This window comes from Lacerta agilis, chromosome 15 (genome assembly GCF_009819535.1).
Source record: "Lacerta agilis isolate rLacAgi1 chromosome 15, rLacAgi1.pri, whole genome shotgun sequence".
NCBI lineage: Eukaryota > Metazoa > Chordata > Lepidosauria > Squamata > Lacertidae > Lacerta > Lacerta agilis.
Genome location: NC_046326.1, coordinates 8,156,235 through 8,171,559, shown reverse-complemented (window position 1 = coordinate 8,171,559; position 15,325 = coordinate 8,156,235). Strand labels below are relative to the sequence as shown.

General features: G+C 44.8%; 1 protein-coding gene across 1 annotated transcript in view; it reads left to right on the top strand.

Annotated features, from left to right (window-relative positions):
- Positions 1-15,325, top strand: part of UNC5D (unc-5 netrin receptor D) — a 407,047-nt gene that overhangs the window by 193,931 nt on the left and 197,791 nt on the right. Inside the window, 1 exon segment of the mRNA XM_033171586.1 lies at positions 1,673-1,891. Coding sequence (XP_033027477.1) covers positions 1,673-1,891 — 219 coding nt within the window.

Here is a 15,325-nt window from a genome sequence, read left to right as displayed (position 1 = left end):
GTGTGTGTGTGTGTTGAACTAAGCAAATCATATCTGAGCTTCTTTTCAGCTGAAATTCTACACTGTGATGCTCTTAATGAAATGGCAAATCTGCACAGATCATGGCGGTCATGATGTAAAAGATGCTTTAGATAACAAGAAGCCCTCAGGGTTCTGGATGAACTATAATGTCCCGTTGGGCCCTTTCTAATATTCTATGATTAGGTGATTACATTTTTTTTTTTTTTGGTGAATATTCCACCCTTTTTTCACGGGCTATTAAACTGCATAAGTACAAGTCGAAATGTACAACTTTGACATCGCTCAAGGCACCGATGGAAATGGGGAGTTCTTTTCTCGCATAAAATGTTTTAATGCCTTTTGTTCCTTCTAATGCATGGATTTAATAAAGCCTACAGGGATGTAATATTTACTGTCGGTTGACATGTCATAAATGGGTGAACTGCATCATTTTAACAATACATTAAGGAGTGTGTGAGTGCAATTTAAATCATATGAAATGTCCCTGCAGCTCCATCTTAAAAAAAAATGTATGCACGTGTTTACGTTAAAGCAAAAGTACTTCGGAGACTTTACGAGAGCATCGACTGCCTTCTTTACCAAAGACTAACTTAATTGTGATCCAGTGGTCAAAATGCAGTGTGGCAGTGGCAAATGTTTCATGTGTCTGTCCTGTTCCCATGCAACCAGTGCAGATGAATGGTTCTCTGCTGTTTTTATGAGTAATTCTCTGAACTTGTCTGTCAGTCAAAGTGACTTATGTAGGGCGGGAGAGGCAAAGATCTGGTCCACCTGCTCTAACTTCACCCACTGGCTTACCAAGGAGTTGTGTTGAGTGGTGCTTTCACAGTATGTTTGATCATGTTAATTCAAGAAGGGATAGTGACTTAAATATTATTATTATTATTATTATTATTTATTTCAATGAGAACTTTAATGGTCCTAGAACAGCAAAATTCCTCATCAGCTCTCATACCTTCAACACGCTTAATTGCATTGACCTATAGTTGTCTGTGGGTTGACTCACCACCTTCAGTTGTTGCGTATGTTTAATTAGTTCCTACTTATGTCACACTTGTAGGCTGGACTCTGCTGCAGGCTCATTCTAGCTTTTCGTGCAAAGGGTTGTCTCTATTTTCTCCTGTGAGATGTTGGAGCAATTTTTATATGAAGCCTCTGCTCCATTCCGTAAAATGGGGATACCTGTCAGAGTCTTGGTGGATGTTGATACTATATCAGTGCTTTCCATTTTAGTGAATATTTCTCATCAGGCTGCTGCAAATTCTTCTGAGTTGTGAGCACACTCACTGAACTGCCCGTTCATAGGTATGCTAGATGTTCATAGGTATGCTAGATGTGCCCCCATTGTCTCAATTCACTAGTTAGTTCGTTAAATCATAATAATAATCATCTTTCCTTCCTTAAATGGAACTGAAAGTACCATGCATGCTTCCTGTCCAGTCACTGACCAGATCCATCCTGCTGAGATTCAGCAAGGCCGCTGCATCATTTGCTTTCAGACCTTGTCATGTTAACGGCTGCTGCTGGCCAAATGTATCACGAATGTTGTAAACAACACCCAGGTCCAAGCATCCTATTTGGGCCATGATCTAATTTGTATTTGACCAGGATTCCTTCATGTGTGACATTTCCTTTCTTTTTTCATTTGCAGGCAGTGAGAATGGTGAAACCCTCCCAGAGTCCATCCCGTCTGCTCCTGGGACACTGCCCCACTTTCTGCAAGAGCCAGACGATGCGTATATAATCAAAAGCAACCCTATTGTGTTGCGCTGCCGAGCTGTGCCTGCAATGCAAATCTTCTTCAAGTGCAATGGGGAGTGGGTGCACCAAAATGAGCATGTCTCTGAGGAGAGCATGGACGAAAGTACAGGTAAGGAAGAAATTCCGTGTGGCACTGAATTAATTATCTGCTCCAAACACATCGCTCATTATCCCTGCTCACTTGTATCTCAGGTCTATGGATGGCTTTCTCCATTTTCCATTCCCCTGCCCCCGCAATCTTTGGCCCCATTTGCACTATACAGTGGTGCCCCGCTAGACGAATGCCTCGCTAGACGAAAATACTCGCAGAATGAATTATTTTCGTCTAGCGGGGCACCACTGTACATTTAAAGCAGTATTATGTCACTTTAAACAGCTTCCCCTGAAGAATCCTGGGTTTTGTAGTTTGCTAAGGGTGCTGAGAGTTTGTAGTAAATAGTTATTCTCCTCACAAAGCTCTAGTTCCTATAGTTCCCTACAAAGAGGGGATGATTGTTAAACTATAGTGCTCTGGAAGTTGTGGTTCTGTTAGGTTATCAATAAGTCTACCAATGGCTCCTCAGTCACAACGGATGTGTAAGACTTTCCCTGTCAAATGCAGTTTGCCCCTGAATACCTGGTGCTGAGAATCACAGCTGTTGCATTCAGGTCCTGCCTTTGGTCATCTGTCTGGCCACTGTGAGCTCGGGATGCTGGACTAGTTGGGCCTTTGGCTGGTTCCAGGGGGGCTCTTCTGATGTTCTTACATGAGGGAGTTATAATGCCTGACTTTGGTTAAGATAAAACTTTATTTTGGCATTCAAAGTGAATGTGTGAAGAGGGGCTTCTGCTTTCAGCTGACCACAGTTGTCATTGTCCAGGGGTCAGCAACCTTTTTTCAGCCGTGGGCCGGTCCACCATCCATCAGACCATGTGGTGGGCCAGACTATATGGGGGGGGATGAACAAATTCCTATGCCCCACAAATAACCCAGAGATGCAACACGTTGATTCCTGGACCGTCCGTGGCCCGGATTGAGAAGGCAATTGGGCCGCATCTGGCCCACGGGCCTTAGGTTGCCTACCCCTGTCATTGTCCCTGCAAACACGCATAGACCTACCTGCTCAAGAAGGGAAGCGAAGGTGGTATACACATAGTGGCACAGGTGCCAGCTTACAAGAGTGATTTGGGAGGCAATGGAGTTCATGTGATGCCATGACATCGTGCATGTGATATCAGGATGTTTGGAGGAGCCAGGGGTGGAGCTAAACACAGTGGCTGTACAGCTTCAATGGCTGGTGGCTCCTCCTCCTCCTCCTCCTTCTCCTGGCTCTGCCACCAGCAGGAGGCTGCTTAAACTCTCACTCCCCTCTATGGCAAGTGGAGGAGGTGAAGGAGCTTCTGTGCTACTTGGACATGGGGGAGGGCAGCCCAAAGCCCCAAAACATAAGGGGGCCCCAAAAGGGCTTGACCCGCTTGAGCTGGCACTCCTGCGTGATGGGGACATTAAGGGTGGGACCAAAACTCATTCATATATCCTGCATCCTTATCTGCTCTATGTCACTTGTATGCCCAAATATGTCTTGTGATGGCTAAATGTGTTAAATGTGGAGTGAAAGTGTTTTAACTCAGAATCAAGAGTCTTTAGGATTGCCGTCTTAGAGAACTATAGTAGACGCTTTCCGATGCTTTACTGGCTTTTTATTTGAGAATGGCTCTGCATAGCTTGCTGCCCCACGTTAAGTTGAGAACAGTCATAAAATGTTAGGCCAGCAGTTCCCAGCACCGTAGTCTGACTCCTTTATTAGTTGTTTGGCAGCTGATGAAGCTAAATGGAAGAACTCCGTTTTGCAATAAAGGCATATCTGCAAAGCAAGGGCTTGTAAGGCTGGGGAGGATGTTGAGAAATGATCCACAGATTTTATCGGGCTTCGAACAAATCCTATATCCTTTCTCATTTAGAAACAAACATCTTGATAAGTATTGCAAACCAATTTAACGGTTCTGCTGCCTTGTAATATCACAGGCCTGTGTTATTACTCCCCCTACACACACACACACACACACACACACACACACAAACACACCCTTCCACTTTCCCAGATTGCTAGGCAACTCTGTCTTGGAAATAATAATATGAATATAAGATTCTCTTAGAGAAAACACACACACACACACACACCCTTGAATAGATAATAGCAAGGAAGAACATGCAATTAAAAATTGTCACATTTTCTATAAAAGGTGTAGGAAATAAGATGACTGACAGATTATGGGGAAGAAAAATATATCATTTTCATAGTGTCATCTTGCAACGGATTATTTTTTATTTTATTTTTATTTTTTGCAGATTTAGACTGAAATATATATATCAAAAAATACACGAGAAAGCCTTCTTACTATTTGTCCCTGTTTTAGGAGTGGCTCATGGCACAAACTGGGCAATTTTACTCAGGGCTCCACACATTGGAATAATTCCAATAGTTTGCACACAGCATGACAAAACTATGGTTTGGTGTTGTGTTCACATTGAGGAACAAGCCTGGGTGAAGCCTTAGAATCCCTCTCTTTCCTCTCCTCCTCGTTTGTAGCCAGAGGAAGGACCTTGTTTGTGCTTTCTCTTATCCAGATTTCATAACTGTAGCTGTACAGTGTTTGTTTAAAATGCACATTAAAGAAGTTGTGGCTCACCTAAAGAAAAAGTATATCTTGAGTAACAGCTGTACGTATTGCAAGCTGATAATGCTGCAAAAAATATTTATGGGTAATAGCTTTATTGTCCTTAATATTCACACACCCCTGGGCTATGTCAAGAGGAATATTTGAATATATAGATAATGCATAAGATAAATATAATTGGTTTCTAGAGGAATCCTTGTATTGGGTACACTGTATTGCATATCCTTGGATTGTATTCTAATGCAAGACATCATTCTGTAGTATCTATATCAAAAGCAACCGCTGTCCTGGAAGCTGTTTGCTAGCAGCAGACTATACTGTTAGATAGTCACATTATTTCAAACTTTGCTTCTTTAAAGGAAAAACCCTAATAAAATGTAGTTCTTTAATCTCGTTGCTAAGATGAAGCTTTAAAAGACATTTTAGTTTCAATTAATAATTAGCTTTAAGAAATTCTAATAAGACTCTGCTTTTTAATTATCCACATCCAAATTGCCAGTACAGGTATTTCAGCCTGCAGGCATCTAATCATCAGAGAGATGAATCCACTTGTTCTGGCAATTGATGCTGCGTGGTCCCTTTAGTGGCACAGCTTGATGTTCCTTTTATTTATTTATATTGAGACATAGATTGCATAGACAAAAGAATAAGGGCATCCATCTTTATCAGGGTCTGAGTTTCAGAGTCTCCAGGATACAGAGCCTGAAATTTGCCAGCCCAGCCTTTGATCTTGCTATATTAGGACTTGCTCCTCAAAGTGGCTTTTACTATGTGAGATCCAACAGGAGACAATATAGTACAGTTGTCAGACTGCTGGGTTGGGCCGGCCTCAGGTATAAGTACTGGTCTAAATCACTGAGCCTCTTGGGCTTGCCGATTGGAAGGTCGCTGGTTCAAATCCCTGTGACAGCATGAACTCCCGTTGCTTTGTCCCAGCTCCTGCCAACCTAGCAGTTCGAAAACACACCAGTGCAAGTAGATAAATAGGTACCACTGTGGCAGGAAGGTAAGCAGCGTTTCCGTGCACTCTGGCTTCCGCCACGGTGTTATGTTGCACCAGAAGCAGAAGCAGTTTAGTCATGCTGGCCACGTGACCCGGAAAGCTGTCTGTGGACAAACGCCGGCTCCCTCGGCCTGGAAGCGAGATGAGTGCCGCAACCCCAGAGTCGCCTTTGACTGCACTTACCCATCCAGGGGTCCTTTACCTTTCCCCCTACCTTGCAAGGGACCACTGCAACCCCTCTAGTTCTCTCCTCTCCTCTTTGCTATCAGTGCCTTCTCACATGTCCTCTCTGAGATGTGAGCAGTGGCAGCAGGGAGCAGCATTTTCCACTTGCCTTGCGCTCTGGATAGGTATGCGGATTGGGAATAGATTGCAGCAGCAAAGGCGGTTCTAGGGGAGCATGACTGCACCCGGCGTGGAGCTTCTGGGGTGCTGCAGCAGGCACCACAACTGTGAAGTTCATTGGAAGGTCAAAGGCAGGAGTCACGCTGGATTTTGGCATCACAAAGGGTGCTGCTGAAATTTGAGATGCGAAGGTCCGCCACTTCCAGCAGCAGAAGGTAGACTTGTTCAAGCGGTAGTGAGGCATGCAGTGTGATCGAGCTGCCCTCCCAAAACTGGCAACTCTGCTGCTTACCTGGGCAGGGCTGGGACCAAGGCAGGGTCAGAATCCTGCAGGTGCACTAAGTCAGGGTGGTGCCATCAATCCAGCAGCCCTGTTACAAGCATCACAGCACTGTCAGGATTAGGCTTGGATTGGCAGGCTCAGATGTGGGATGGGTAAAACGCTGCTAGTGATAAATGTAATTCTGATGGTGAGGGATTTGCCTCGGTATCTCTGCAGAAGTCCCTTTAGCATACCCATGATTAAAGGAGAGGTGTGGTGCGGGTGGAAAAGAGGAGCTAATTGCAATAGGAATGAAGTCAGAAACGCAGTGCATGAGTTTGCTTTTGGATAAATCGGTAGTCCATGGGCTGCCAGTGTGCTGGGTGGGTGGAGATGGAGTCTGTCTATGGCACAAGAATAATCAAAGAAAGGAATTTGCAGCTTTGCTTGGAAATAAGTAGCTTTGCTGAATTACTTAAAAAGTCAGAGTTCAATTATTACTGCTTTTTTTGTAAATCTGTGTCACTTTGATGATCTCTCTGGTTGGAAAACTGCACAGTTTCAAAATACTGAAATAAATTACAAAAGATAGAACTCTGCCCATGCCAGCCCTACGTTGCTGACACTTTTGCAGCCCTGTTCTCCATTGTCCCTTCTACCACTAGGGGCTGCACGTCCTGCTTCGCCACTTGAGGCGAGAAAGGAAGAACCGCCTTGCCCTGCTGCCACCACCATACCTGATGCCACCGGCACCACTTCTCTACTGCCACCTCCCCTGCTTGGCAGAGTAGCGGTAACAGCATCAGTGCCAATTTTGGGCGAGATCTTTCCAAAATCGCACAATTTCGGCCAGTACCAGCACCACTTCTGTGGAAATGACGAGGTGCTGCCTTGGGGGCTTCTACTGCTTGAGGTAGCTGTTTTAGTCTGCACAATGACTGAGCCAGCTCTGGCCACTACCATCTCTTTTCAATTCCTACCCTTGTTTGTGCTCAGATCTTCTGGCTTCCTAATATTGTCTGCTATTCCTACTGCTCTCCAAGCCTTCTCAGCTGCCCACTTCCTGTGATGACTCTGACATCACAGCAGTTCAGCCAATGGGTAAGTGCAGTTACCAGGAAACCATTATTTCACCTCTGGCTGTTACATCCTTGAGAACCAGTGCGGTGTAGCTGATAGAATGTTGGACTCGGACCTAGGAGGGCAGAGTTCGAATCCCCTCTCAGCCATGAAGTTCACTGAGTGATTTTGAGACCAGCCACTAGCCACAAAACCTACCCCGCAAAGGTACCTACATTATCCTTTTTAATACTTCAAAGCTTAATTATATGCTTGTGATAGTGGTAAGTACCCTAGAATAGGTCTGCACATAAAGAGATTCATTTGTTAGTAGTGCTGTGAGTTTGGAGGGCTGTAGATTGTTTGCCTGAGTCCCTTCTAATTCCTGGATCCAGTAGGGATTCAATTCCTGGAACAACCAGAGGAGTTTCTTGGTAACGGCCCCCTAACTATGGAAGACATATGACTCTCTTGGGGTGTTAATGCTGTGAGCCCCTCCATTGTAGTCTCAGGTTGTATCAATCAATCATTCTTTATTACGGTCATCGACCAGCACAACAAATAAAAGCATTACATCATCAGGATAAATTTTTTAAATATAAACTAAAGTAAATTATCTAAAAAAAGATTAGCCATCTCAGGTTGTATATACAGTATATGAAAATAAGCCAAATAGCATAAAGACACCATGGTCTCTGCTGTCCCTATTCCGAGGAAACCAAACCTTGGGTAAGGGCCTGGAACCCGTGGAGTCTCACACTGCTCGGAGATTGGGGTAGTGCACAAGGAGTATGTAGATGAAATCAGTTTTCCACAACCTGGTGCCCATTCATAGTCCCTGTGCATTGGGCATTATCGCCAGGTCTGTAGTCCAAAAAACATTTGGAGGACACCTAGTTGAAGAAGCCTGGATTGAATTAAAGTGCCATTAATATCGACGTCCAGAACAAATATTTGAGACAGAGCTGGTGTGGTGGCCAAGGGATAATGAACCAAGATGTTTCTGGTTGAAATACCTGTCAGGCCATGGTCCTTCAGACCCTGCTATAGGGGAACAATAATGCAGGCTTACCTTACGGGTTATATATCTGCAAAGTGTTTTAAATATTTGAAAGATCTATATAAAGACGGAGGGACGCGGGTGGTGCTGTGGGTTAAACCACAGAGTCTAGGGCTTGCCGATCAGAAGAAGGTTGGCGGTTCGAATCCCCGTGACGGGGTGAGCTTCTGTTGCTCGGTCCCTGCTCCTGCCAACCTAGCAGTTTGAAAGCATGTCAAAGTGCAAGTAGATAAATAGGTACCGCTCCAGCGGGAAGGTAAACGGTGTTTCCGTGCACTGCTCTGGTTCGCCAGAAGCGGCTTAGTCATGCTGGCCACATGACCCGGAAGCTGTATGCCGGCTCCCTCGGCCAATAAAGTGAGATGAGTGCCACAACCCCAGAGTCGTCCGCAACTGGACCTAATGGTCAGGGGTCCCTTTACCTTTATATAAAGACATTTTCTAAATGGTTATAACAATAAATGCTACATCTCCTAAGTGCTATCAGGGAGAAGGACTGGAAAGTGGGGAAGGATCTCTTGGGGTGCCTCTATTCCCATATGTACCAGGATGTTTGGTTCCTTCTCATGGCATACCAGAGGGAGGGAGCCTGACACTTGCTGTGTCTCATTCTCATCATGCTAAACAATGGTTTGGCATGATGTCAGAACGTGACCGATTAATGGTAGCTTGCTTTGTCTGTTGCTCGATGGTGCTTGAGGGCACAAGTCGTCCTTTGTTATGAGCCGAGCGCTTCTAGGATGCAGATAAAGCTAGTTAAGAATTTAAAATAAATTGAGAAAAAGGAATTTTTTTGAGAACATGCTCCAAATTAGCTCTAAAGTACTCCCAACTCCTGTTTTCCCAGTAGGACGAGACCTGCTATGAGTAACTAAAGTTTTCATGTCTGATAAATAAAAAGATTACAGCAATAACTGCTGTCAGCATTTTTCTCATTTAAACAAATAAAGCTGACAAATGATGAAGTTTGGTGCTTGCTCCGTTATGTTTAGCACATACCAAGCAATTATTCATCCTCTGCCAGCATTAGTCTGTCTGCTGCTAAACCACCCAGCAGTGCAGAAAGCTTATTAGCATAGCAATACCAGAGGCAAAACTCCCCATATTCTTTGAGGCTGTGCTGGATGACAAAGGATGATGCTTATAATTTGCACAATAATTTAAAGGGATGGGCTACCACTGTGAATTGGAATTACATAAGGTATCGGGGAACAATGTTGGTTTTCATTTATAATGCATTGGTTCTTACTTGAGTTGATTAAAGGTTCTTGCCATGTAATTTCTATTATTATCGTTCCTGTCGAGGCAGGGGAGATCTGTAGTTTAAGGAAACAGAAAAAAATATTTCCCCTCTCAGCAAGGAAGTCTCCCTCCCTAACTGTGCCTGGTGTGTCTGTCTTATTTGTTAGATTTGCACCCCACCCATAAGGTTGTTCCATGTCACAAGTGGGGAAGCCAAATACGGCCCTCGAGGCCTTGTCTTCTGGCCCTTGGGCCCTTGGGACTCACCCTCCTCAGCCACACTCTCATTTTCCCAGACCAAGCCCCTCACTGCCCTTGGTTCACATCTAGCTTCAGTGATTTTGCCCTTGTATTGTGGTAATGACTCTTGGTTCCCTGGATAGGAGATACAGAGCTCTCTCTCTGTGTGTGTAGAAATTAGCCGACTGTACAAAGGTGAAACATGATCCCCACAACTGCATCTTGCAGTCTGTTGGAGTTTGGCCTGTGGGAAATCTGGGCTTCAAATCCCCTCTCAGCCATGAATATTATAGACTGAACCTTTAAGAATGTTGCACACATACATGTTTTTAAATATGTTTGTGTGTTTGTGTGTGTGTGTGTTTTATAGGCATGGTCTGCTAGATTTTGGTCTCTTGGTTTCTGGTTTGTATTGAATGTGTACTTATTCAGGTGTCTGGTGGAGAAAATTTCAGCATATTTTCAAAATGCTTTCAAAAACCCTTTTGCTTTTAGAATATCAATGAGGCATTTCTACTTCTAAAACAAGAAGAACACAGTGGCTCAGTTTGATTGTAATGCTGAACCCAGTTTAGCGCTCTGGAGGCCAGTGTCAAGGAGCCTAAGAGAAGCATCCCCCCCTCCTCACAGCCAAGAGGAGGACTTTTGTGGAGTTTGATTTTACTTTTAAATAAATTTATCTAAGAGTTATGTTCGAACCAGAGACCACGTCTTAAAACAAACATTGGTTTGCTGAATAAGCCAGCTTCATCAACCATAGTATGGAGCTCACTTATTATGAAATGGAGTATAGTTTCTTTTAAATTAGTATCCTGGCTTTGGAGTTAACACTTGGCCAAGATTCTTTAAAAGCGAAGGGAAAACCCTCCTCTCCTGCCATGTGGAAGGGAGAGAGGAGAGAGAAGGTGGACATTCCATGATGCTTCACTGTGGCTCATTGTGCTAAACCAGGGTTGATGAACCTGATATTTTTAGATTCCAACTCCTATCAGACCCAGCCATCATGACCAATGGTTAGGGAAGATAGGAGTTTCAGTCCAGCAATTTCTAGAGGACCACAGGTGCCCCACCCCTGTGCTAAACCATGTATCAGACTGGCTACATGCAGAGGAGTGGTGGGAGGAAGCTGGGGAACCCCCAAGGGAACCCCCAGGGGAAGAAGGCTCAGAGCCAGGGGAGTGGTGGTGGAATGATGATGAGTGGTCAGAGAGAGAAGATTGGGAGGAGGAGGTGTCAGAAGCTGAAGAGGCCACAGGGTTTAGTGAGCAGGAAGAGGCTGTGGCAGAGGGCAGTACAGATTCCAAGACTGAAGCAGAGGCTGGAGAGAAGGTTGGCCAAGAGGTAGAGTTGAGACGGGTGTGGAAGAATCCAGGGAGTCTCCCCTTCCTTCTGCAACCAGCTCCCCTCCCCCTGGTCTCCTAGAACATGTAGAGAAATGAAAAGTGCTGAGCAGAGAGTGGTTGTGTGCAGACTCGGTCTGAGACTGCTTGGGAAAGACTTAGAGAGTGGTGGGAAGGCAGGGACCTTCAGTCATCACAACTGCTTCTTTGGGCAAGACCTACTGGGAAGAGTTGCTGGAATCACTAGGCTTCCGCTGCTTGAGCTACTTTGAATTAAGAGTTAACTTCATGAACACAGTGTTTTTTTATTGCTGACCACGCTTGACTCCAGCTCCTGACAAAGGGGTGGCTCAGCCATTTGTGCCACTGTCCTCACCCACTGCTGGCTTCACCCCTGGCCATTATCTTGAATAGTGGGGGAAGGGTTCCCTAGTCAGGATTTAGGATTGTGTCATTCTGCAACCAAAGTTGGGTACTAATTGGCCTTCTATTTGTACCTGGGTGATGAGAAAAAAAAACCTTTGGTGAGTAGGAACAGAAGAGAGAGAAGAGTGAATTCTGAAAGTGGTAGCTCTCCTGTCTTCTGCATTTACAGTCATACCTTGGTTGTCAAACGGAATCCGTTCCGGAAGTCCGTTCGACTTCCGAAAACATTCGACAAACAACACACTGATTCCAATTGGCTGCAGGAGCCTCCTGCACTCAATCGGAAGTCATGTGAGCTGCGTCAGATGTTTGGCTTCCAAAGAACGTTCATAAACCAGAACACTCACTTCCGGTGTTCGGGAGCCAAAATGTTCATGTCATGTATTGAAGTTCTCACCCTAGGCCACTAGGGGTGTTGTGTATATAGTTTCACTCTGCGTACCGTGGCTGCAGTTCTCACTCAGGTCTGCACATGCAAATGAAGGATTGAGAGTGTTGCTCATGGATTTGGTAGCTAGAGAGAGAATTGTTACTGTTGCATGTTACTGAGTACTATATAAGCAGGCTGGCTCAGCCCTGCAGTTCAGTTCTGTTCCAGCCTGAGAATAAAGAGAGCTGCTTGGAGAATCACTGTGTTGTCTGCTATGTCCACCCACTATTTAATAGTTCGAGTTGCAAGGCATTCGGGATCCAAGGTACAACTGTATCTTGACCCCCCCCCCTTCCAAGTCTAGCAGCCTCTCTTGGAGGATTACAGAAGGAAGTGGGGGAGGGGAGCAAATTAGCTAAACTCTGGACTGGTTTGGAGTTTTTAATGATTTTTATTTCAAATGGTGAACTGTATGTGACTGATTTTCCAATTAGAAATGTCTGGTTAGTCCACCTTATGAACTGCTGCTCAGAATGAGATTTTTAAAAGAGGAAGCAAAGGATGATATTCATGCATGGACCACAAATTATTAAGTCCCTAGCTGGATACTTTTTATCAATGAGCCTCACCTCAGTCTTTCTTCAGGCATACAAAATAATGCATAAGGGCCCTAGAGAGGGGTGCACAATGTTGGCCCCTCCCACAATGTTTCTGTGCCCCAGGCACCCTCAGCTTTCGTACACTGGAAATGTCTGGTGGGGCCTTCTAAATAAGTTTGTCTGATCATGCTTAGAAGCTCCTTTCAGTCTTTCCAACTCAACATATTAAGCTCATGGTGGAGCAGATCTGTCCAGAACATATTGCCCCCTCCTATTTGAGCCTCATGCATTATTTTTGAATGCTTGAAGAGGGATTCAGTAAAAATGAATACTGGTGCATAATTGCTATGCTCATTAATATCAAAATTCATTGTGTTTGCAGAACTTAGCCAGTCAGCTGGGTTTGGAAGCTCTCACACAGGCATTCTGAGAGGGGGTGGCTGTTCCTTTCATTTGCTCCTAAGCACCGGGAACTACCCAACTTCTTGTATTATGAAAGGAGTGTGTGTTTAATTTTTCCGCTCTTTCCAACCACTCATTAATTTGATAAATGTTGACCTGATTCCCTCCCCTTGGTCACCATCACTTCCCCCCCCAAAATTCCAATATTAGTTAGCCTTCCTTCATAAGCAAGTGCTCCATACCCTTGGTATTCTAGCTGTCTTTCTGTACCCCTTTCAGTTCAGTAATGCTGTTTTTGAGATAGAGTTACCAGAACTGCACATTTAATCACACCAAAGGTTTATGTATCCCTTAGATTATTTTCTGTACTGTTGAGATCTTTGTAATTTATATTATGACAGCTGGCAAATAATAGCAAAAATACTGGCCACAGTGCTTAAGCATGACAAAAAATGAGTGGTAATAAGCCTTAGGCTCTTTCACCTCTTCCCCATTCCTCCTCTAGTAAGGCTGCAAGGGAAAACAATTGATGGCTTTTCTTCTGATTTTGATTAGCTGCAGTTTAGTGTGTTGTTATTTCCTAAAGTGTGGTTAGATCCTAAACTGTGGACGTCAACAATGTTTTGTTGTCAGCATCATAACCCACATCTTGAAGCTGGCTTCTTTCAAATAAGCCCTGTTTAACATTGTGGGTTTGGACCTCATAGCAAGCTACAGCTAATCTAAACCAGAAGTAAAAGCTTCTGAACCAAGCTCAAGGCTTGCTGTGGCTCATTCTCAGCACAATAAGCCATGGGCATCAAGCCTACAGTCTTTCAGATGTTGCTGGACTACAGCTTCCATCTTCCTCGGCCATTGGCCATACTGGTCACAACTGATGCTGTTGTAGTTCAGCAACATCTGCAGGGCCACCAGTTATCACATCCCTGCACTAAATTATGGTTTTGCATGACATCAAAATGTGGACATTTTCTGTGTTGTGGCTAAATACTGCATGCCACCTTAAGCTCCTTGGATGAAAATTAGGCAGTAAATATAATTAAATGAAGATACTGTATATCATGTGGTCATGATGGATTTCTTGATATTTTAGGTGCAGATGCAATATGCTCTTGAGTACCACTTGATTGGGGGCAAGTGCAGAGGAAGGTCTATTTATTGCATTCATTCCTGCTTGGCAGGGGGTTGGACTAGATGGCCCTTGTGGTCTCTTCCAACTCTATGATTCTATGCCCTGCTTTTGGACTTTCCAGAAGCACTTGATTTACCACTGTGGAAATTACAATGATGCGCCAGATGGATTTCTGCACTAATTCAGCAGGGTTCAGGCATGTGTCTGAACTAAGTATGTGAGCTCCAAGGTGTCTGAATCTCAAGAAGAAGAAGAAGAAGAAGAGTTTGGATTTGATATCCCGCTTTTCACTACCCGAAGGAGTCTCAAAGCGGCTAACATTCTCCTTTCCCTTCCTCCCCCACAACAAACACTCTGTGAGGTGAGTGGGGCTGAGAGACTTCAGAGAAGTGTGACTAGCCCAAGGTCACCCAGCAGCTGCATGTGGAGGAGTGGAGACGCGAACCCGGTTCCCCAGATAACGAGTCTGCTGCTCTTAACCACTACACCACACTGGCTCTCACAACACAACACAACACAACACAACACAAGACAGGCAGTATATGAACTGGAACTGAAAGTTCCAAAATACTGATGAACCTTGGTATTAATGTACCGGGGAGTGCCATTTGCAGCCTGGCAGTAGCAGGTGGGAGAGACAGTCGCCACCTTGAGTCTTCCTGTGTGGCTGGGAGGCACTTTGCATTCATTTGCAACCATACTGGAAGTCGTGAAATGGGCATAGGACCTGGGGAGCCAACTGGCATCCAGGCTCCCTGAGGGGCAGGGCATCAGAGCAGTGGGAAGTGCGCTCATCAAGTCTTCTCCTGGGAGAGAGAAAGGGAGGCCTGTCTCAAACGCTCAGTCTCCATCTAGGTTTCTCGCCCACTCTTTTCTGTTTACTTTATCTGTTACTTTTTTTACAGGGACATGGTGGTCATCCATTAACATTGCTATGGCCCACGGGTGGATTGGCTTGGTCTTGTGGGGTTTTGCCTTCCTCATAGCAATCATTGCAACTTTTGTAGATGGGAAAGGCATTGGGCTGGATACTTAGGAGGGAGGGGTCCGCCAGAAGCTGTTCTCGCCATAGAGGACTTCACTGTGGGCCACGACCACCCCATCTGTCAGCTTAGAGCATATCAACCAGCAAGCAGGTTGTTTGATCAATGGATCCATGCCAATGCCAATGCCAATGCCAATGCCAATGCCAAACCTATTCTTCTATAATCCATATAGTTGAGGAAACAAAGGTCTCAGCTACCTTGTTTTGATTTTGCTGTCCTGGATTGTAGAGAAGATAGAATGCGGGGTTTGGCTATACATTTTGCTTAACATCCTTGAGCAAGATATGCATCAGCTTTAGAGGAGGCTTTTCCAGCTACGGAATTATGGTGTGTGTGTGTGGGGGGGGACGACTGGAGAT